Below are 21,990 nucleotides of genomic sequence, written 5' to 3' on the forward strand. Positions count from 1 at the left end.
CAATCCAGTGATTCTGGCCGTGAAAGTCTTCAACAATACTTTTATAGTTGTCACTACCACTATAAATTGTTTCCATCCATATCAAGAAAAATATGTAAGAGATGTACTTCACCAAAATCTAATCATCATATTTCATATGTGGATAGAAGCTTGTGTTGCCAAGTGAAATATAGGACTGGATTCTTGTAACCCCCCTTTCTTTTTAGGTAATATTGTCAACAAAAATACATATAGAACAATATGAAAATACACACTACATAATAAAACTATCAAACCACTTGAATAAACCAACCAAACTAATCTAAGTAACAAAAAAGAATCTAAAACCTACAAGGCTCCTGAATCTTTAATGGTCATGTGGGAAAGACAATTTCAGTAGGTATTTGTCATGGAAACAACATCTTCTAAAATCCTGTTTTCTAAACAACTATTCAGGAGCCCTGTACTGTATTTCCTCTGACAGTTCCAGTGGAACCTGTTACACATACCAAAAACGTGTATGAAAAGAAACCATGAAGGTTGCAGCTACTTCAATATATTGTATACATAAGGATGGCTTTAATCAAACTAAGACTTTCCAATAATAGTGGTTCTTTTATATTTCTGTTAAAACAAAACCAACAATACACACACACAATCAAATAAACCCTGATTTATTTGAAATAATGTATACTTTTGAAGTTATCAGTTTTGCAGAGCATTTCAGAAAGAAAAAAATAATCTATGAAATAAAAATACAATTAAAACATAGGATATTTAGAACAATAACCAAAACAAAATGGGCCTGCATTTAATCAAGGCTGGATTCCAACAATCTGGTTTATGAGTCTAATTAAAAATCAGTCAAAGAGGCAGCTACTAACATAATCCATGAATATGGGGTCACAACTGAAAACCCTCTCTCTTATGTCCACCAACCAAGTTCACCCTACTGTGAGTTGGGAATCTGTGACCACTTGTAAGCCCTGGACACATTCAAATAGGTTTCATTGATCCTTCGATAACCTGGCTCCAAGTAACAAGTAAATAGCAGGAAGACAGATAGTGTTAACTAAGTAGTCTAACCATGTAGGACTTTTTCCCTTCCAGCCTCCATTAATTCTAAGTATAAGTGTCAGGATTTCATTTGCCCTGGGAAGTTGGGGATCTCCCATGAGGTACTTTGTTTCAGGGGAATCCAGACGGGAAATTATCCATCCCACTGCATCCCCCAGGCACCCCAAAAGCCCAATCTGGAGGACTGGCAAACCTGATAAATGCAGTTTTCTAGCGGCATCAAAACCTACAGTCGAGAAGGGAGGGGACAACTTCCATTGAAACAGCCAGAAGCACTATGAATTTAGTCCATAGCAAAAAGACTAGAAATTGTATGTTGTCAGAAGTTACTACGACAGTGACAGCACATTTAATTTAGGCTATAGCTCAATTTGGTGCCCGCAATTCAAAAGATTCATGAGTTCTGCACACTTATGGACTTTGCACAAAGAAATTATCCAAGCATCAGTTTCTATCAGAAAATGACTACACAGAATTGTTGTGATGAGAAACCAGATAAAGATCTTACAGTGTATCTCTAATTAAATTACTAAATTCAGGAGAATATTCCACTGCTTCCTTTCCCACCTCTCTCCCTCAAGTCTATGAAAGCCTATCATGAGTTGTTTCTTTCTTAATAAAAAAGTTTAGAATGATCTTTGTCTATGAACATATAGTTAATACCTAAAAATTACAAACAGATTTGAATTTGTGAGCAATTTTAACTGTTTCTTTTCTAAAACGTTTTGTCATAAAGGGCACCTTATCAGGCCTCTGTGTAGAAGTTCATTTCCTGAACAGAACTTCACCTTAAAAGAAAAGCTATGTTTTGACCATGGCAATTAGTCTCTTCATGTTCTGAACACTAAATTCTATTTTCCCATTAATTTTTAAACCTATGTGGCTCTAACTTAAAATAAACTGTACATCAAAAGAATGGTAAATAAACAGCCAGGAACACAATTTGACGAATTGGATTTATTTAGTTTATTTAGCTAAACAGGGTCCATTGGATCTCTTTAATAGGCTGACAGTTGCACTGGGCTGGTTAATAAAACATTCAACACAGTGTCTTCAGCCAATATAGAAATGCAAATCCCACCAGAAATATTTTATTCATGAAACAGTAATTTCAGTTACTACCAAAGCTAAAAAAGAAAAAAGAAAAAACCTACAAAAACCCACTACCCTAACTTTCTTTGCAAACAAACAGTGCCATCTAGTGCTGATATTAAAGGGAAACAAGATGAAATGGTCTAAAATGCTTTATAGTACTGGGATATTCCATTTTAGCTGCACTTCTTGTCTGTTCTTTGAATGAATAAGTTGCACTTAAAATTATTGTCAGAAAAACTGTGAAAGGTAAAGAGCATTGTAAAAAATACCAACAGTTAGATAATCAGAAAACAACATCGAAAAGAAACCTGTAAAGGGTTGGAAATAGCCTTGGATGGAGAGAAAGCAACCTGACAGTACACTAAATGTATGTTTGCTTCTCTCAAGCACACAATGATGTTTGTTTATCCACATAATATAGGCATTCTGTTTTTACCTATTCCTGCTTCTTACATTAAGTGCATGAGACCATATACGTGATCATGGGCCATAACCCTGGGATATAATTAGTCAAGTGCTTAGGTTCAGAATGTTTGAAAGACTATTATTTCCTCACATAAGCCTTGGAGGGCTTTCTCCCAGTCCCACTCACATTACGTTCAATGGGGATATGGAAAAGTGTCTTCTTGGTTGCCTCTTACAGATTGTGAAACTTCCTCCCACAATAAACTAGGTTGCCCTCTGCCTACCACCTGCACTCTTTTTTGCCAGCTGTTCAGTGCCTAACTCACATAGGGTCCTTCCAGACAGGCCCTATATCCCAGGATCTGATCCCATGTTTTCTGTTTATCCCAGATCATCTAGAGCAGGGGTCCCCAAACTAAGGCCCGGGGGCCGGATGCGGCCCTCCAAGGTCATTTACCTGGCCCCCACCCTCAGTTTTAGACTTCACACCAACAATCCTACTTAACTTGACTATCTCATTGGCCAGAAGTTGGACCACACTTCCCATTGAAATCCTGATAGGTTTATGTTGGTTAAAATTGTTTTTATTTTAAAATATTGTATTGTTCTTTCATTTACAGTAGAGTCTCACTTATCAAACACTCGCTTATCCAACGTTCTGGATTATCCAACGCATTTTTGTAGTCAATGTTTTCAATATATCGTAATATTTTGGTGCTAAATTCATAAATACAGTAATTCCTACCTAGCATTACTGCATATTGAACTACTTTTTCTGCCAAATTTGTTGTCTAACATGATGTTTTGGTGCTTCATTTCTAAAATCATAACCTAATTTGATGTTTAATAGGCTTTTCCTTAATGCCTCCTTATTATCCAACATATTCGCTTATCCAACATTCTGCCGGCCCGTTTATGTTGAATAAGTGAGACTCTACTGTACTAATATTGTGCTATGGTAACAATTGAATATATTGTGTATACATATAACATTGATACTAATATTATAATGTAATACAATATAATACTAACAATTATACAATATAATAATATTAAGTATACATTATATATTAAATGTAATATTACTAATAATATTACGGTAGTGGTATAGGACAATATAGTAATATATAATACTAATATGTGTGAGAGGGTGGGGTATAAATGTAATAAATAAATTAGTTGTTGGGTTGTTGTTTTTTTTTGGCACTACAAATAAGACATGTGCAGTGTGCATAGGAATTTGTTTGTATTTTTTTCAAATGATAATTCGGCCCCTCAACAGCCTGAGGGACCATGAACCGGCCCTCCACTTAAAAAGTTTGAGGACCCCTGATCTAGAGTTTGGGACATATAATCTAGTTTAAAGCAGAAAACCTGGGATCAGATCCTGGGGTATAGGGCCTGTCTGGAAGGGCCCATAGCTCCTTAGTCACCAAATGACAATTCAAACAAAAACGGTTTTATCTGCTGGAGGAACGAGAGGAGAAAGGGAACTAATATAATTCTAGGCTGTGGAACTCTTTATTCAGGCTAGTTATTGCATATTTTTAATGTTATTATAGCTTTAAATGATTTTATTGTGGGTCCTTGGTATCTGCTGGGGCTTTGTTCCACAACCCCCAATGGATATCAAAATTCATGGATGCTTAAGTCCCATTATATACAATGGTACACCTTATATAACACTATGTAATACAATTTTTGTTCCTGGGTTATCAATGTCATTTCCTAATTGGGTCTATCATAAAAACATGGGAGTTTTTTTAAAAATTAAACTTTTGTAGAACATCCTGCTGCACATTTTGCTATAGTGTTTCAATTAATATCTCATAGTCCCAACCAATTCAACATAATTTGCGGCATCACAAAAACGAAGCTTCTGGAGTATAACAACTACAGTAGTGTCTCACTTATCCAAGTTAAACAGGCCGGCAGAACCTTGGATAAGCGAATATCTTGGATAATAAGGAAAAGCCTATTAAACATCAAATTAGGTTATGATTTTACAAATTAAGCACCAAAACATCATGTTATACAACAAATTTCTTTTAAATATATATTTTTCAAGCTGTGAACAACTGAATCTACAGATACAAAATCCATGGTTATGGAGGGTTGACTATATTGTTTAAAACGTGTTGATGTTTTAATATGAATTCAATCTAGTGGATCCCTTAAGTTTTCTTTATTCTTTGGGAGGAAGGGTGCAATGGACATCTCTTCTATTATTAGAATTTGGATACTTCTTAGAAACTTATAGCAATGGTGATCAATTCACTGTTAGAATCAAAGCATCCATGGAAAAAAGGGAAAATGTTTCATATATGTATATTATACCACCCTTCTTTGGGTGGTATAATACTAAGGGGAGGGGATTCTGTGTTTGTGAACCATACCTAGAACTGTCAGCTTACAATCACAAGATACTGTGTAGAAGGTAGTGGATAGTTCCTTGGTCATGCTGTGGGATGACTTTGGCAGGGAAAAGACAGGGGAATGCATATCTTCTGGTTCTCCTATACTAGTCAGAAGCTTTTGATTATGGCATCCTATGTGGAGATTGTAGACATTGTGCTACCATGCTTCCATTTTTATTTTGATGAATGGTACCAGGAGACTGCTGCTATATACCATGCAGTTTTAATTCTGGTGACTCTCAGGGCTCAATTCTTGTCTTCCTTGCTTTTCAACATATACATGAAACTGCTGAGAGAGGTCAGCTCTCATAATGGTGAGGTGTCATCTATACAACGATGATGTTTAGCTATGTCTTATCTTTTAAAACACAGGCGAAGCAGTCAATTCTGAGCTTGGTTCAGGACTTCATGAACTGGGATGAGAGCCAATAAACTGTTGATCCAGATAAGAATGAAATAGTTTTAATAGGTAGTCTTCTTGTCTAAACACTACTTAGTACATGATGTTCAACCTGCTTTGAACAGATTTGCATTTCCATGGTAATAGAAATTCATAATCTGGAGATGTTCATAGTCCCAACTCTGTAACTGAGGCCTATCTGGATTTTTATCAGCTTTGGATAATATACCAACTTTCACACTGCAGGACAGAGACAGGCTGTTTACAGTTATCCATACCCTGATTTATTAGATTATTGCAAGGTGTTATCTGTATCTTCTATATTGTATTTTTTACACTGAAGATAAGTCTGGAAACTTCATACTTTAGTGAGGCTGTTCATTGGTTATTTTGAACATATCATCCAATGTCACATCACACATTGACTCAAAGTGTTGATGCTAAATGATATAGGACCAATATATCTGAAGGAGCACTTTCTGCTATATGTTCCTGCATTAGCATCATATTTGAACAATCTTTCTGAAAAGTGGCATCCACAGTGATGCAATGAATGGCTTTGCATGCCTTTAGTGGTTCACTTGTGGAATGCCCTTCCAGACAAATCCTCTTGGCATTATTCTTGGTTAGTTATTTAATTTGCATTTCCACTTGAACTGTTTTTAATTTTATATATGCAAACTTCAAAACCAATGTATCATTTTGCAAAGCAATGAGAAAGAATACAGTTACTTTTACCCATCTACTTTTCAACTGTTTCCTTACCTTTTACCCATCCAGGTAAGGAAAAGGACAAAAGAAGAACTGCATCTTTTATCACCACCTCTGAGGCTTTCATGCAACTGAATCTCCCAGTTGTGATACTGAAACCTTTGTTGTAATCGTCTTCCTATTAATTGTATTTGAAGGAGTGGCGGTATGCTAAAGTAATTGGATGGAAACAGTATTACTTAATCAACCAATCATCCTCTTCCCTTTTAACTTGCTATGCTAACCTTTCTTAAAATCCTTCTTGTGCAGTTCATGAGCCATGCATAGAACAAGGCTCTGTAAGCTGTACCCTAAAGGCTCATGTGGAAACAAATAAAGTGAGCTTAACTTGAAATGGTCCCTAAGGAATCTCAATTAAGACATCCATAGCCCTAGAGGTTAATTATAAATTAAGATTGTTAAATTGTCTTTCACACTTCCTTCTAAGAGATCACTTCATCACTGGTAAGTTTAATAGAGAAATAACTATATTCTGTCATATGCATACCACAGAAGAAAATTTAATAGGCTCCTTTCAATTATTGGAAGAAATAACCTTTCCAGAAACTTGAAAATAATATTGAGTTTTAGACAACTGGTTAATGGTTCAGTGCTGCATTTACCTAAGCTCAGAACCAATGGAAGAACCATGCAAGCAATACTTTTTCTAATAGTTCATTCTGGTGAATGGATTACATTAGCCAACACACATTTTAGTGCCTCAAATGCTAGACTTGTTTCTTGGTATACTTGACTTCTGGTTCCAAAAATGGCACCAGTTTTCCCCTCTCATCTCTAGTTTTGGAGATATGGAACATCTACCAGTCACCATCTGCTTGAAAACCATGATAATCGTATCAAAGAAACTAGAGCGGATGTAGTTTATCCAATGCAATTTGCTGAACCAGTGCTCCATATAACCACAGGAACAGGCCTAAAAACCAAGACACCTATAAGCTTTGTTGTTGGGTTGTGTTATGGAAGGTTTCACCATAGAATAAACAAAAGTATGAGACAGTGGTTGAACCATCTGACAATCTATTATCCATATATATACTATAACTTGGCAAATGTACTTCTTCAACATGCTAAAACAACATGCATTCCTTTAGCACACTGTCGTCCATCCATCCCTTCCCTTTATTTTAAAATACACATAGTCTTTTCTCTCACTCGTTCACTGCTTCTTTCAGGATAATTTTTCAGGTAAACTGTACTCAGTGGGTTCTGACCTCTCATCATCAAGAAACAGAGAATAACAGACAGCTGAGGAATCATAACTCAAGAAAGGTAAATGGAAGAGAGGGAATCAGTGGAAACCTTCTGTGGTTTTACAAGGCAGTGGAGGCGAAGGGTCATCATTTATGGCTCTTGGGAATTTTCTAGTTATTATTATGTTACACATCTCCATGTCTAAAGGGACTAGCACATCTCCTATGGTTAAACCTCAGATTTTTCACTTTTTCCTTTATGCTAGTGAGGGCTCTATGATTTGCATGGCTTGTGTGACATTTCTAATATCAAGCCATAGAAATCAGCTATGCCTTCACTTATTTCTTTCAATGTACCTTGAAAGATTAACTGATTTAACATTTTTCACCTTTAGAGGTTTTAACCTTTAAGCACTGCAGTACTCATAAATGGGAGTCCCCAGGCAGGTGGTCTTGCTTTCGTTTTGATTTGATTTCAAAAAGTAGAGGTTCTCCTTGAAGTTACAGTATGCTGTTTTGTGGACATGTTACTTTTTCAAAATATTATTTCTTTGGAAATGGTGGCTACAATGTTCACACTGCTAATGTACACATACTTCTTTCTCTTTTATAGTCTCACATAGACACATTCCTTTCAAAGTTGCAAACTAACACATCTTCACATAGCAAACAGAGGTGAATATGGTGTTTACATTTAATTGATACTGCAGTTACAATTTCTATTTCTAATGTTAACAAAACTGTTGTAAGGAGATGGCTTTCAGACTGATAATATAGTATTTCTTTCCATTAGTAATTGAGAAGCCTTTCTGCAAATATCTAACTACAGGTCCACATCTAGCCACAAAATAAAGCTAACACTATCACAACAGTGAATAAACTACATTGAATAAGAATGGGTAATTTCCCTAATGTTTAAAATTTACATTTTAAAGCTAATTTCATATGATATGCTATTATGTTGATTGTCTACCACACCTTCTTAAAATGTAGGTATAACCAAGATGCAGACATCTAATTAATGTAAGATGGGCAACAAGGAAGGAGGGAATTTAAAATAAACCCTCTTTTTTATCTGAGTTTATACCACAAAGTTCTTAGCTTTGCTGGATCTAAAAGTTTATATACTTTAAAAAAAATGATCACTATCTTTTATGCTCTCAACTTTTTGGCAGTATCAACATGAGTACTAAGAAAGATGCATCAAAAAGGAAACTGAAGCACATTTCATATCAATTGTAGTCATCTGCACATACATATTATCAAGACCCGTCAGGGAATATATATATCTCCCCACCATAAATGGCTTTCTATACCAAGGAGAAGTTAATATGGCTAATGGATAATGTGGCCATGAACAGTAAGTATGTTTTGTTAATACAAGTGCTCTCTATTTGCTCGAGTTAGGGGCACAGGACCTCCATGAAAACCGAAAAACTATGAATAAAACCCCCTATGAATGAAGAAAACCTCTCTAGGAATCTTTAGGTGTTCCACTGCAAATATATGGTCAACTTCTGTCAGGGGTTGGCCATATACTTCATGCTAGAAGATATATAAGAAGGCGTATGCTTTCTCTAGGAATATCTAGGCCCTCCAAGTCTATGGGCAATGTATGGCAGATGTTGACCACAGTGTTCCATTGGAGGTCCAGAAGATTTACGGAGATAACATATTAATAAAATCTGCTGAAGCGAAACCCGCAAATATTCAATATGAAACACAACTGAAGCCTTCGTAAAATATAGCAATTGTTCATAAAAGCATTTAGTCACATTTTAGTAAAGGCAAGGTGATTAGTAATTAAGATTTAAATTATAGATCTTGCTTTAAGTGCAAGAGTAGCTTACAGTCCGAACTCAACTAATCTATCTTCACTGCTGAAAAAATTATTGGAGCTGGATCTATGCTAAGAGCTGACATGGTAAGAATATTGCAGCTGGAAACGCGGATGTATTAATTATTTCCACCTGAACTTCTCATGTTCTGGTTTCATTTATACGTGCTGCATTAGGCGCCCAAACATTAATGAAAATCTCTGGAAGAGAAACAGACCTCTCTGGCTAGGAACTGGAAAAAATAATCATAGAATAATAACAAGCTTGCTATCTGGGTTAATTATAGCAATTATGAATATTAATTACTATAAGCACAAAAATACAAATACGCACATGGACATATTTTTAAAATCATGAACTTTTCTGGATCAGATTAATGACTTGTCTAGTTCAGCACTCTTGTTCCCAAGGAATTTGTATAAAAGAGCATATTTTCTCTCATACTGAGATAACATACATATTATTATTAACAATCAATATTATCCCCCCCCCCCAAACAAATAACCTCTCTTTCAAACTATTACATTTTCTGGAAGTCAATTCCATAGTTTGTGCTGTGTACAAGTACTTTCTTTTCTCTCTTTCGTCTTTCTCTTGCATAACAATTGGCCTTAGTAACATGAAAGAGACAGCTTCCTCTTCATTTTATCCACATCATTTTATATACTGCTTTTGCATCTCCTCTTATCATTCTTGAAGATAAAAATATCCAGACATATGAGAGCTATCCCAGCCCATTAATTATTTTGGAGAGCTTTTCAACACAGTTTTTTACTTCTACATCTTTACTTCAAAACATGCTCACCAGAATAGTACATACTATTTATGAAGATTTAGAAATCAGTTTTTCTCAAATGAAAAAATAGGATACCATCTTTATTTGTTTCATTAATTCTTTTTGAATGCTTTCAAAGATTTTATATACAGTACCTCCATAATATTCCTCCTACTGGCCCCTTTTTTCTATACACTAACATTTTTCCTATAATAATATTTTAATTTCAGCAGATAATTTTGCTTTCAGTTTCTTCCTCTTCAGCTTTTATAGTTGGAATGCAAATATGGATATGGGTGTGTTGAAGATTTTTCTTGAACTCTTAATGGTATGATTCTGTTAAGACTTTGCATTATATTCCTTAGCTGCTTTTGCTACATGTCTCCTCATTATTAATCCAACCTTTTTATTTACTAAGTAAAAGGCTGTGTAATGTCTTATTCTTGTCACTTACCCCAAGTATTGTAACATTCATAGGTTTCATATCTTAGTTTACAATATCTAACTTACTCTTCCTGATTCATGCTTTTCACATTCCATGTTTCTATTGTATGTGTTGTCAATTTTCTTTATTTTCCTGCATGGCAGGGGATTGGACTGGATGCCCTTTGTGGCCTCCCAACTCTACGATTATATGATTCAGCCTTTTCTTTCACCTCTGAACATGTCAACAGCTAAATGTCCTTTCAGCTTGAGTCCAGTTTTATCATTAATTGCACTCTACTCGTAACTGTCCTCCAATTTTCCCTAGTAGTTCATTGAGTGCCTTTCAACACCATCTTATGGTTTGCATGTTTAAAACATTCAAAAGCAGTTTACTGTTACCTTATTCCTTAAAGGAAGAAACCTTACCCACATTAAGAAAAGGAAGACAGGGCAATGCCTCTTTACATTGACAGTATCTCCCCTTCCACACATTTGCCTACTATGTAATATCTAAATAACTGTGCAGAAGTGGAGACATTGTAACCTGTCTTATTTGTCTTAACATTAGGGTTAGGGCTTCTTCCTTTATGACTCAGCCCTAAGCAGAAAGCATTGCATTTATGTAGGTTAAGACTAGAAAAAGTGAAGACAGATGGGAAAGGAGAAAATGAGCAAAACATATGAGGTAATAACCTTTTGAAACAGAGACTTAAGTAAAAGCCAACAGGGCAGGACTGAGGAATTATTTCCACTTTCAGGTATGCAACGCTCTCATGTCAAAGAGAACTGCTGAATTAAAAATCATAAAAAATATTAAGTAGCCTCCACTTTTTATACAATAATGATGAAAAAACATTAAAGAAATGCTAATCCGTGTATATTTGAGTCACTTTCTCAGTAAAGTGGCCAAGATAGATTCTCCGAAACTGAACCTCTTATTAACTTAGCCAAATCATTGCTCAACAATTGTATTTAAAAAGGAGCCAAGTGGGACTAGCTTTGAAGCTTGAAATCACAGAAGTGTTTTCCCATCACAATCTTGTGCTTAATTAGAATTCACCAGTCATTAGTCATCTCTGTCTTTTGCAGAAATGTCCCTGAATCCAACTGAACTTCGATTTTCAATTGTTTCCTTAAAAAAACAACAACAACTAAGAACTTTACTGGCTGACATTTACACTCATCTTCAGGAGCACAGTTGCCCACTGAAAGGTATAGGAGTATCAAATAGTTGGAAATATGACTAGATGGTAGTGCATGTACTGGAAACCTAAAGGTTGGATTTCTGCAATGTGACAGGAACATCTATGAGTAAGTACACATATACTACAGTCACTCCACTGGTTGCCCATTAGTTTCTGGGCAATGTACAAAGTGTTGGTTTTGACCTTTAAATCCCTACATGGTTTAGGTCTAAGATTGCCTTCTCCTGTACAAGCCACTCCAAACACTGAGGTCCTCTGGGGGGTGTCAACTACAGCCTGCCAGAACCTGACCAGCAACCACCATTCAGAGGACATTCTCCTCAGCTGCCCCAAGACTGAGGAATGACATGATGGAAAAGATTCAACAGCTAAACCAGCTGTCACAACTTAAAACACAACTGGACACCCATCTCTTCCTGCAGGCCTACCGAATTAGTTTTAACTTGTGAATTTTAACCTGCAAGGTGAATTTTAATCTGCATTTTATCTGTATATATTTGTTATATGTATATAATAATAAACCGCTCTATCTCCCCGAAGGGACTCAGGGAGGTTTCCAAACATAAGCACAAACAACATACATTTTCATAAACAACACAGTAAACACATTGTTAAAACAAGATTAAAAACTATACAACTAAGATAAACAATAAATAGTCACAAACAAACCTTTGATTGAGGGGACGGGGATCATTAACCAGGTAGATTAACGTGGTCCATTTTTAGGGATGAACCTTGTACAGCATATTTTAGGGCCATGAAGTTGGCAGTATACCAGATTATTTAAAAAACCTGCCAGAACCACCAGGTTTTCAGTTCCTTATGGAAGGTGGACACAGAGGGAGCTTGCCTAATCTCCTTTGGGAGGACATTCCAGAGCCGGGGGGGGGGGGGGGGCACTACCGAGAAGGCCTGCTCTCTCATCCCCACCAATCACGCTTGGGACAGCGGTGGGAGCGAAAGGAGGGTCTCCCCGGCTGATTTCAAGGCCCGCACCAGTTCATAGGGGGAGATGCGATCACGGAGATAGGCAGGGCCCGAGCCGTATAGGGCTTTATAGGTCAACACCTGCACCTTAAATTTGTAATAGTGTTTTGTTGTATTTCACTCTTTTGGCCAAGTTGTACCTTGCCTTGAGCCACAAAGGAAATAAAGAAATTATTATTATTATTATTATTATTATTATTATTATTATTATTATTATTCTTTTGTGATACTTGCCTTAAAGAAGGCAAAACCATGGACACAGTGTTTATTAATTCATAATACAGGCAGTCCCCACATTACAAACATCCAACTTACAAGAATTGTAGGAAGGGAAATTCACTTGTGAAAGAGTTATCATGGGGAAAAGGTGTCTCTGCTGAAACTTTATCACCAATCCTTATTTCTCCAATAAGAAACATTTTTCAAAATCCAGTTATCACAGGGACAGAAAGTAAGGTGAAATCTTCTGAACAGGGGCACAGGCAGCAAAACAAACAACACAGGGGTATTAACTCTTCCTTATGCTATCCAAAGAAACCCCAGAAATTATGCCAGCCACATGACCTTGGAGGTGTCTACGGACAACGCTGGCTCTTCAGCTTAGAAATGGAGATGAGCACCAACCCCCAGAGTCGAAAACAACTAACTTAATGTCAGCAGAATACCTTTACCTTTACCTTATGCTATCCAAAGCACGCTCTCTCTTTAGATAGATAGATAGACTGGAGTTATATTTTAAAATGTATTTCTTCCAACTTACATACAAATTCAACTTAAGAACAAACCTACAGAACCTGGCTTGTTCATAACTTGGGGACTGCCTGTATAACTTGGGGACTGCCATCATCATCATCATTTAATTACTTATTAATCGCCCTCCATCCAAGATGCTCTAGGCGATTTACAAGATAAAATTGTAAAGGATAAAAATACATACATACAAATATTGATAAAATTAACATAGATTAAAAGCTCTAGTAAAGAGCCATATATGAGACAAACAAATTGTTTTCTAGGTAGACAAAGCTGACCTTGTATCTTCAAAATTGATTATGAAACCTGTTAAAGATACTGCTGAAAATTATGAAATCTGTTAAAGATTCTGTCCAAAATAAAGAGCATTCATGAAAAACTACAGGGGAAGCTTTGGATTGAGAATTTAATCCTCGATTATTACAGCAACCAACTGTGAATTGGAAGGAAAAATGATTATGTGACAGTGAATCTATTTGTGACAAACACTAGAAGATTCATCTCACAAAAAAACATATATGAATTAACTTACAAAGTCTGCTTCAAGTTTTTCCATTTCTTGCTTGTAGCTTCTCATTCTACTGCTGTACATGCCTCGGCTCTGTGGAGGGATTTCTCGAACTTCAAGCTCCATTTGTTCCAACTAGTGTTTTAAAGATATGAAGGCAAATGGGAAGGGGGGATAAAAAAGAAGACAAATTCATTTGATGTGCATGAAAAGAATCATCCCAGAAGGATTTTTTTAAAAAAAATATACATCCAATGAGATAGACCAGTGGTTCTCAACCTGGGGTCCCCAGATGTTTTAAGCCTTCAACTCCCAGAAATCCTAAGAGCAGGTAAATTGGCTAGGATTTCTGGGAGTTGTAGGCCAAAAACATTTGGGGAACCCAGGTTGAGAACCACTGAGATAGACAAATAGATAGGTAATGTAATTATGCCCCATAAATGTCCCTATCAAGCTTAAGGATACATTTACTGTGGTAGGAGTTTTCATTGACTTATCAGACCTCCCTCCAGCTGCCATACTTGCATATGTACATTTTTCAAATTGCCTGCCAACCTTAGGTGATCCTTATCCCTTAGATGATCCTTATCTCATACAATCTACCCCATACACTTCTTCTGGGGGGCGTCTGCTCCAACCAGCCAGAACCCTACCACCCAGAAGACTTTTTCATCAGCTGTCCCACAACTATGGAACAACCTGCCAGAGGAACTCTGACAGTTAAATGAGATGTTAGAATTTTAAAAACATGTAAAAACCCATCTCTTTCTGCTGGCCTACCTAAACAGTCTTTAAACATGAATTTTAAGTGACCTTTGTTTGATCTCTGTTTTGTGTGTTTTAGTATGTATTTTGTAGAAACACGTTTTGGTCTGTATCTTTTATGAAAGTACATTTTAGTGTGTGTATTTGTAGTGTTTTTGATGTGATTATGTATTTTAATTGTTTTGTAACCCGCCTTGAGCCATGAGGAAAGATGAGTAAGAAATAAAATTATTATTATTATTATTATTATTATTATTATTATTATTAAAGAAATTTATTTATTTATTTATTTCATCCATTCATATCTCGTCCTTCTCACCCCCAAGGCGCGACTCAGGGTGGCCTGACAGCTGGCAAACAATTATAATAACAGTTACAGTTAAAATAAATAGTTAAAACATCAATTATAAAAACATCCATTCAAAATTACACAAGTTCAGAGTCATAATCCAAAAAAGAAACTCAGAAGGGGTTTTGCCAGTTTCCTCCTACAAAATATAGCCTACAGCACCTAGTATTTGTTATCAACAACAATAATTTATTAATTAGCCAGTTGGCCTTATCAAGCACAGACAATACAAACACAAAATACAACATACATCTGGTTCACTTAAAATAAAATACAAATATACAGGTATTTGCCAGCTTGGTGCCAATGTAGTTTAGCCATTGATGTATGCATCAACTATCCTCATCTCCCCTACACTGCACCTCAATCTGATCTATGTACTCCGATCTCCTTTTAGCAGTAGTATTTGTTATCCGTTTCCCATACAAGTACTAACCAGGGATGATCCTGCTTGCCTTCAAAATTCAGATGTATATGGTGCCTTTGGGGTGTTGGTACACATTTTTCGAAATGGGATTATCTATGATACACATACCCATTGCTGAAAAACATGCACAATGAGAACAGACTGACTCAATCATAGAATTACCACCTTATCATACTGGGGCATTTTGGCCCCTTGCAAAACTTTGGGGATGGGGCCTACCGAGTGCCATCACATGATGTTTAGCAAGCCCAGCGCCATTTGTCCTCAAAGTGGTCCTCCAGGTCAGTCGTAGGGCCGATCGGGGTATTGGGTGGCAACCTGTGCTCGACGGGGTTGCATTCCCCCTGAAGACGCAGGTCCGCAGTTTGAGGGTCCTCCTGGACTCTACGTTGATGCTTGTGCGCCAACTGCGACCACACCTCGTGAAGTCTGATCTGGCCACGGTGGCCCATGCCCTAGTTACCTCTAGACTGGACTACTGCAACACATTCTACATGGGACTGCCCTTGAAGACAGCCCGGAAACTCCAACTAGTCCAGCGTTCAGCAGCCAGACTACTCACTGGAGCAACTTACAGGGAGTGGTCAACCCCCCCTGTTTAAGGCTGCCGTTCATCTTCCAGGCCCAATTCAAGGTACAAAGCCCTGAACAGTTCGGGACCCGCCTACCTTCGGGACCGTATCTCCTCCTACGAACCTGCACGATCTCTTCATTCATCAGGGGAGGCTCACCTCTCGTTCCCGCCTCTGTCACAAGCGCGGTTGGTGGGGACGAGGGAGAGGGCTTTCTCCGTGGTGCCCCCCCCCCGGCTCTGGAACTCGCTCCCCAGGGAGATTAGGCAAGCCCCCACTCTGGCAGTATTTAGGAAGAGCCTTAAAACTTCCAACAGGCTTTTGGAGACTGAGTTCTCCAACTCCATTATAGCCTTTGTATCTACAACCATTTCCTCATCTGTTGCACTTTATTATGCCCCACCTATTTATTATAGTTACATGGTCCACCCCATCCCAAGTTGCTTCCCTGTTGACAGTAGCACCTTTTTAACTATCTTGTTTACAATATTTACTTGTTGCACCTTACCCAGTTTGTTTTATCCTCTTTTCTTGGGTGCCAAATCCATGTTTTTATGATGTTTATTATTTTTATATTTTAAAATGTTCATTTTAATTCTCTTGTATTGTATTTTCTGATGTTATTTTATTTTGGTTTGTTTGCTCTATCCGGGCTTGGCCCCATGTAAGCCACCCCAAGTCCCTTCGGAGAGATGGAGGCGGGGTATAAAAATAAAGTATTATTCTTATTATTATTATTATTATTATTATTATTATTATTATTAAAGTGCTGTGGAAGCGTGGCAAGACGCTTCCTCAGCCATGACGCTTTGTTAAGTGATTTCGGGTAGCTCCAATTGAGGTACCCCCCATTTTTAGCTATTTTCTGCATCTAATGGGTTGCTGCATTGACGCATTGCCACCCTTTCCTCAATCTGATGGAGTCAGGCTGCCAAAGTGCCTTGTCCCATTCCCCCAGTCTGATGGGAGAAGGAGGAAGGGCGCACAGGGCAACCCGAACAGCTGCCATTTTGCCAGCACCTGCAAACAAAACAGTATAGGGGGAGGGATGTGTGAAGAGGTCCGCAGCCACTATAGTAGCGCTCTCCAAGTTGTTTCTTTAGCACTCTTCAAACTTTTGCCCATCTCTAATGCAAAAACTCAGCAATAGTGCCACCCAAAAATAATAACCTCAGAATCCCAGTTAATTCAAAACTGAATCACATTATTTATACCGTTAAATTCAGCAACATCAATTAACTCTGGAACCTCTCTGAAGTCTTTTTTTTTTAATGCTTATTTTGATGTCTACCACAGAGTATCCTGGGAGATTTAATATTTTTCCATTGTGTCTGATATGTGATGCATTTGTTTCTATCTGTTCCCTTGTGCAGAGACTGATAAGTTTGTTCTACATGGCATTTTTAGCAGGCAATGGACACATGTTATGTTGGAGGACAAAGGGGTCAAAGATGTCAGGACTAACTTACTTAGTTTCATTTTTATAGAACATGACTAATACTGTACGTTTCCTTTAAATATACGTACATCTGATAAAATTAAGTGTCAGATGTTTTCTCCTTCATACACAGCTCCTGAAATATATTGAAATTCACTTAGCTAGGATCATTCAAAAAAATCTAGAGGGGTCCTTCAACAATAAGACTAAGAATGTATCATATATACTCGAAGATAAGCCGAGTTTTTCAGCCCTTATTTATGAGCTGAAAAAGCCTCCCCCGGCTTATAATCGGGTCAAGGTCAAGGCTGCAATGGAGCCTGCAGGCTATTGCTTGCAATATGTGATCTATTTCTCTCTTCTCCCCTTATCAGTGTGTTTTCTTTTGCAACGCCTCCCTCGCTCTTAATCAAGGGAATGTTTTGATAAGAGAAAGACACCCTTGCAAGTCAGGAAGAAGAAAAATATATATTCATTAATCTTATGAAAGCATTTTCCCCTGAAATATTTGTTAAACTCTCCTACAGATATATAGGCATTAATCCTTGCAAGCTTTTGCTATCTCTATGTACCTTTATATGTGTATCTATCTATATACATTAATTTTATATATGAATTTCCCCTCTTATGTTTGCAAGTCTCTGCAAATATCTATATAAAGAGAGATGTCTGGATAGATATGAATATATTCTTACCTACCTATATATAGGGCTTGCAAATATTACAAGGGGGGAAATGCACGCACACACACACACACACACACACACAGAGGGGATTTGCAAATGTTTCAGGGGAAAATGCATATATGAAATTAGTATCTATAATTATAGATCTATATCTAGCTCTACATTGTTTATATAAGTATTTAATGTTTGCCTGTTACTATGTTGGAAGTCGGCCTGAGTCCCCATGGGGAGATAGGGTGGGATCCAAATGAAGTTTTTGTTGTTGTTGTTGTTGTTGTTGTTGTTGTTATTAGGTTATTGTTGATACCATATTGTTTTTGTTGCCCCTACTTTTCCACTTATAGAGCTAGTTTATTGTTTTTCTTTGAAATACGGTAAATATTCAAAAACATTTAACCTACTGATGCCTCGATTACTGAAATATTATTGGCATCTATTTTTATTTTGAAATTTACCCATAGCTGCTGCATTTCCCACCCTCAGCTTATACTCGAGTCAATAAGTTATCCCAGTTTTTTGTGGTAAAATTAGGTGCCTCGGCTTATATTCGAGTCAGCTTATACTCGAGTATATAAGGTAATTCATAATAATAACTTTATGCCAATAATTTCCTCAAGTTTATGTTTCAAAATGAGGCATGGTTACTTTTGTGGGATGCACAATAACAACAACAACATTATTTCATAGTCATAACATTTCTATCAACTAATACTAGGCTCCTCACTAATGTGGGGTGCATTGTGGAAAGAAAATGGCTCCATACTTGTTACATTCCTAAAACAGAATGTTATCAAGAATTAGCATATATATTCATGAATACTCATAAGTCAAAGGCAGGTTTGGGGGCCAAAATTATGGATTTTGATATGACCCGTAGATAAGTCAAGGATCATTCTGCAGAGAGGGGAAATCTCCAGTGTCACCTCAGGGGGTCTAACCACTCTTGGTCAATTTCTTCCTAATCTTCAGTTTGGATTGCTACAAAAATAAAAGAGCTGGTATGACTGACTGAGCACCAAGTACTAAGTAGAATTATTTATTTATTTTATTATTTATTTTATTTACAACATTTATACCCTGCCCTTCTCACCCGAGGGGACTCAGGGCGGCTTACAAAAATTGGCAAAATTTAATGCCCAAATTGCAATCATAAAAACAAAACAATATAAACAGATCTGTTAATAACATTGTTAAAACACATTATAAAAACCTTAAAAACATATATATAATTAATTCCATTCATCCGAGATCCTCATGCTTCATCCTTAAATCAGGCCATGTCAACTTTGTCATTTACTCATCAAAAGCTTGCGCACATAACCATGTTTTCACGGCCCTTCTGAATCCCAGCAGGGTAGGAGCCTGTCGGATATCTCCAGGGAGGGCGTTCCACAGTCGGGGAGCCACCACCGAGAAGGCCCTCTTTATGAATTACTCTCTATGGCATCATAGCAGAATGAGGAGTGGGAATCAATTCTTCTTTTAGGTTCTCTCAGGATGAACAAAGCTCTTGTTTTTCACCACTCTATTCAGAGAAGAGAGTGGTTCCTTTTTTATGTAAGAGTTAAAGTATACTACTCACATTGATCCATGAATAAGTTGACCCAGGTTTTGGGGGTTGATTTTTTTACTGAAATTTCTAGATTTATACATGGGTATATTGAGTAAGCACACATCTAGACACAATTATCTTTTTCCATATCATGGCCCTTAACTAATCTAAGTGGAATAATTTCAGACACATCTGATTTCTATTTATTGGAAATGCTGTACGTATACGTGTTTACGTTGACCTGAAGTCTCAGCTGAGAAATTATTCAAATTATCGATTTTGATATGATCCATGAATAAATAAAAGGTCATTCTATCAACAGGAGAAAGCACTAGCTGCCCCTGGCTGCTAATTTCCTGCCAAAGCATCTATGCCACTCTACTCAGAATAAAAGTTAAAGTACATCATTAACCCCGATCAAAAACAGAAATTGGTCCTTTCTCTAAGCAAAGTGGCAAAAGGCAAGAGCTTATCATCCCAAGAGAATACAAGAGCATACAACACCTCTAAGCATATAAAGTAGGCTCTCCAGATCTGTGACTGTTCAGGTCAGGAATGTCTCCTCCAATGCCAAAAAAGCAGATGATCATGACCCATTTTGTGAAATGGTGGTGATGTGCATGCAAATGCTTCAGTGTGCCCATGCTCACATTGCTGTCATTTTGTGCATAGGCTGGAAATCTCAGTGGCTGGAAATCTCGGATCCAGAATCCATAGATTTGGGAGGCCCACTGTACTATTTGCTCTGTAGTATTTGTTCCACTACTAGGCCCTCCACACATTCAGTATAAAAAAATACTTTGGGGGATAGTGGACATTAATAAATATGTGCATATAATTGTTGACACTCATGTCTACCATCATAAATTCTTCCAGAAATATCAAATGATCTCTAGTAACTAAAATGACTGAATGAACATGTGCTTGGCAATCTGGCTCTATGCAATTGGAGCACAATGCTGTAAATGTATACTCAGGTGTTAACTTCTGACTTAGCAGCCTAAGTCCACATATAAATCCAACTCTACAGAGCTCTTGTCTGTAAAAAATACAGGCTTTGGGTGGCAATGTTTCAGATTTGATTTTTAGTGCAGCCTGTTCCAGAGACCCTTTTAATGAGTTGTGTTCTTTAGCCAGTTTTGTTAAAATTGATTTTTATATGCAAGCCTTGACATTAATCACCAACATGTTAGGTAATTGCTTAAAGTCAGTAATTGCATTAAGCACCTGTCTAGAAGCGGTAGCAGCAAGATCTGAAAACAACAGCATGAACGGAAAACGAAGTGCATTAAATGAAAATCATCATTAGGAAGGAAATGTTAAAACAGGATATTCTTTTTAATCTTAGAGAAAAGTCAGCCAATTTTGTTCATATTATGACACAAGGAGGAGGAAAAATAATGAGCTGTTAGCTTAACTTCCACTCATTCTAACATTTAAAAACGGAGTACTATTTTGCAGACAGAAGTAGATGTGAGTGATTTGTTACCACAAAGAGACAGTGTCATTTTTTTGTATTACATTAACTGGAGTTCTTTTTTCTTAAAGGGCTCTGGTTGAAGGAGAGACTGTCCTATAACTATTCAGTTATCAATGCCTTTTAGAATTAATAATTTACCTTTATCACTTATGCGAGGTATGAAATTGTCATCCTTACATGTTGATCAAAGAAGCTAAAGAACAGATTAAATGATTTGTCAAAGGTCAGAGTATTTAATGTGGATTGCTTTAATGAATCCACAAGAGGAATATGATGGACAAACATTCCCTTGTGGAACTCAACAACTGAAAGATACATCACTCGTTTTCCCAATTTAATAACTGTGACCCATTTTTCTACTTAAAAACATAGGCGATCATGTGAATTAGCGCTACAGCTCTAGTTTCTATTCCAAACTGTGCTGCTATCAGATTGATTGTTGTTAATTTATTGCTCTCGGAGATAAGGTTCCCTGTTTCAATCAGACTTTAAACACTTCTCATACCCTTTCAGTTTTCTCCTTACACGCCTCTGCAATTCAGTGTGAAACTTGAAATACAGAACCAGAAAGCATTATGTCTCATTTATTCTGGGAAAGCTCTTTTTGAAGAAAGCCAATGAAGAGACAAAAAGATGAACATAAAATAACTTTATAGATGAGATTTAAAAGGAAAAGAAACTTCAGGTGTAGTCTATTGTGGAGGTCTGGAAGAGATCTACTTTACTGGGGTCCTAATTAACCCCTTATCTAAACAGTGGTCAGGATCCCAAACTCTTCATGCAACAGACTGCTGCAGCACCAGCGTTGTTTATTTTGAGATTGGGGGGGGGGGGGGCATCGCCACACATTGGGACCTTACTGAACAAGGAGAAATGCCATTTTCCCTATAGTAAT

At 37.1% G+C, this 21,990-nt stretch overlaps 1 protein-coding gene across 7 annotated transcripts in view; it reads right to left on the bottom strand.

Annotated features, from left to right (window-relative positions):
* Positions 1-21,990, bottom strand: part of vti1a (vesicle transport through interaction with t-SNAREs 1A) — a 381,072-nt gene that overhangs the window by 349,097 nt on the left and 9,985 nt on the right. For all 7 annotated transcript variants that reach the window (XR_010004453.1, XM_062975756.1, XM_062975757.1 and 4 more), the window contains exon 3: positions 13,851-13,961. Coding sequence is in view for 6 of the 7 variants with exons in the window: in XM_062975756.1 (XP_062831826.1) it covers positions 13,851-13,961 (111 nt within the window). In the remaining variant the exon portion in view is untranslated. The remainder of the gene's footprint in view (positions 1-13,850; positions 13,962-21,990) is intronic.

The sequence above is a fragment of the Anolis carolinensis genome, chromosome 3 (genome assembly GCF_035594765.1).
Source record: "Anolis carolinensis isolate JA03-04 chromosome 3, rAnoCar3.1.pri, whole genome shotgun sequence".
Classification (NCBI taxonomy): domain Eukaryota; kingdom Metazoa; phylum Chordata; class Lepidosauria; order Squamata; family Dactyloidae; genus Anolis; species Anolis carolinensis.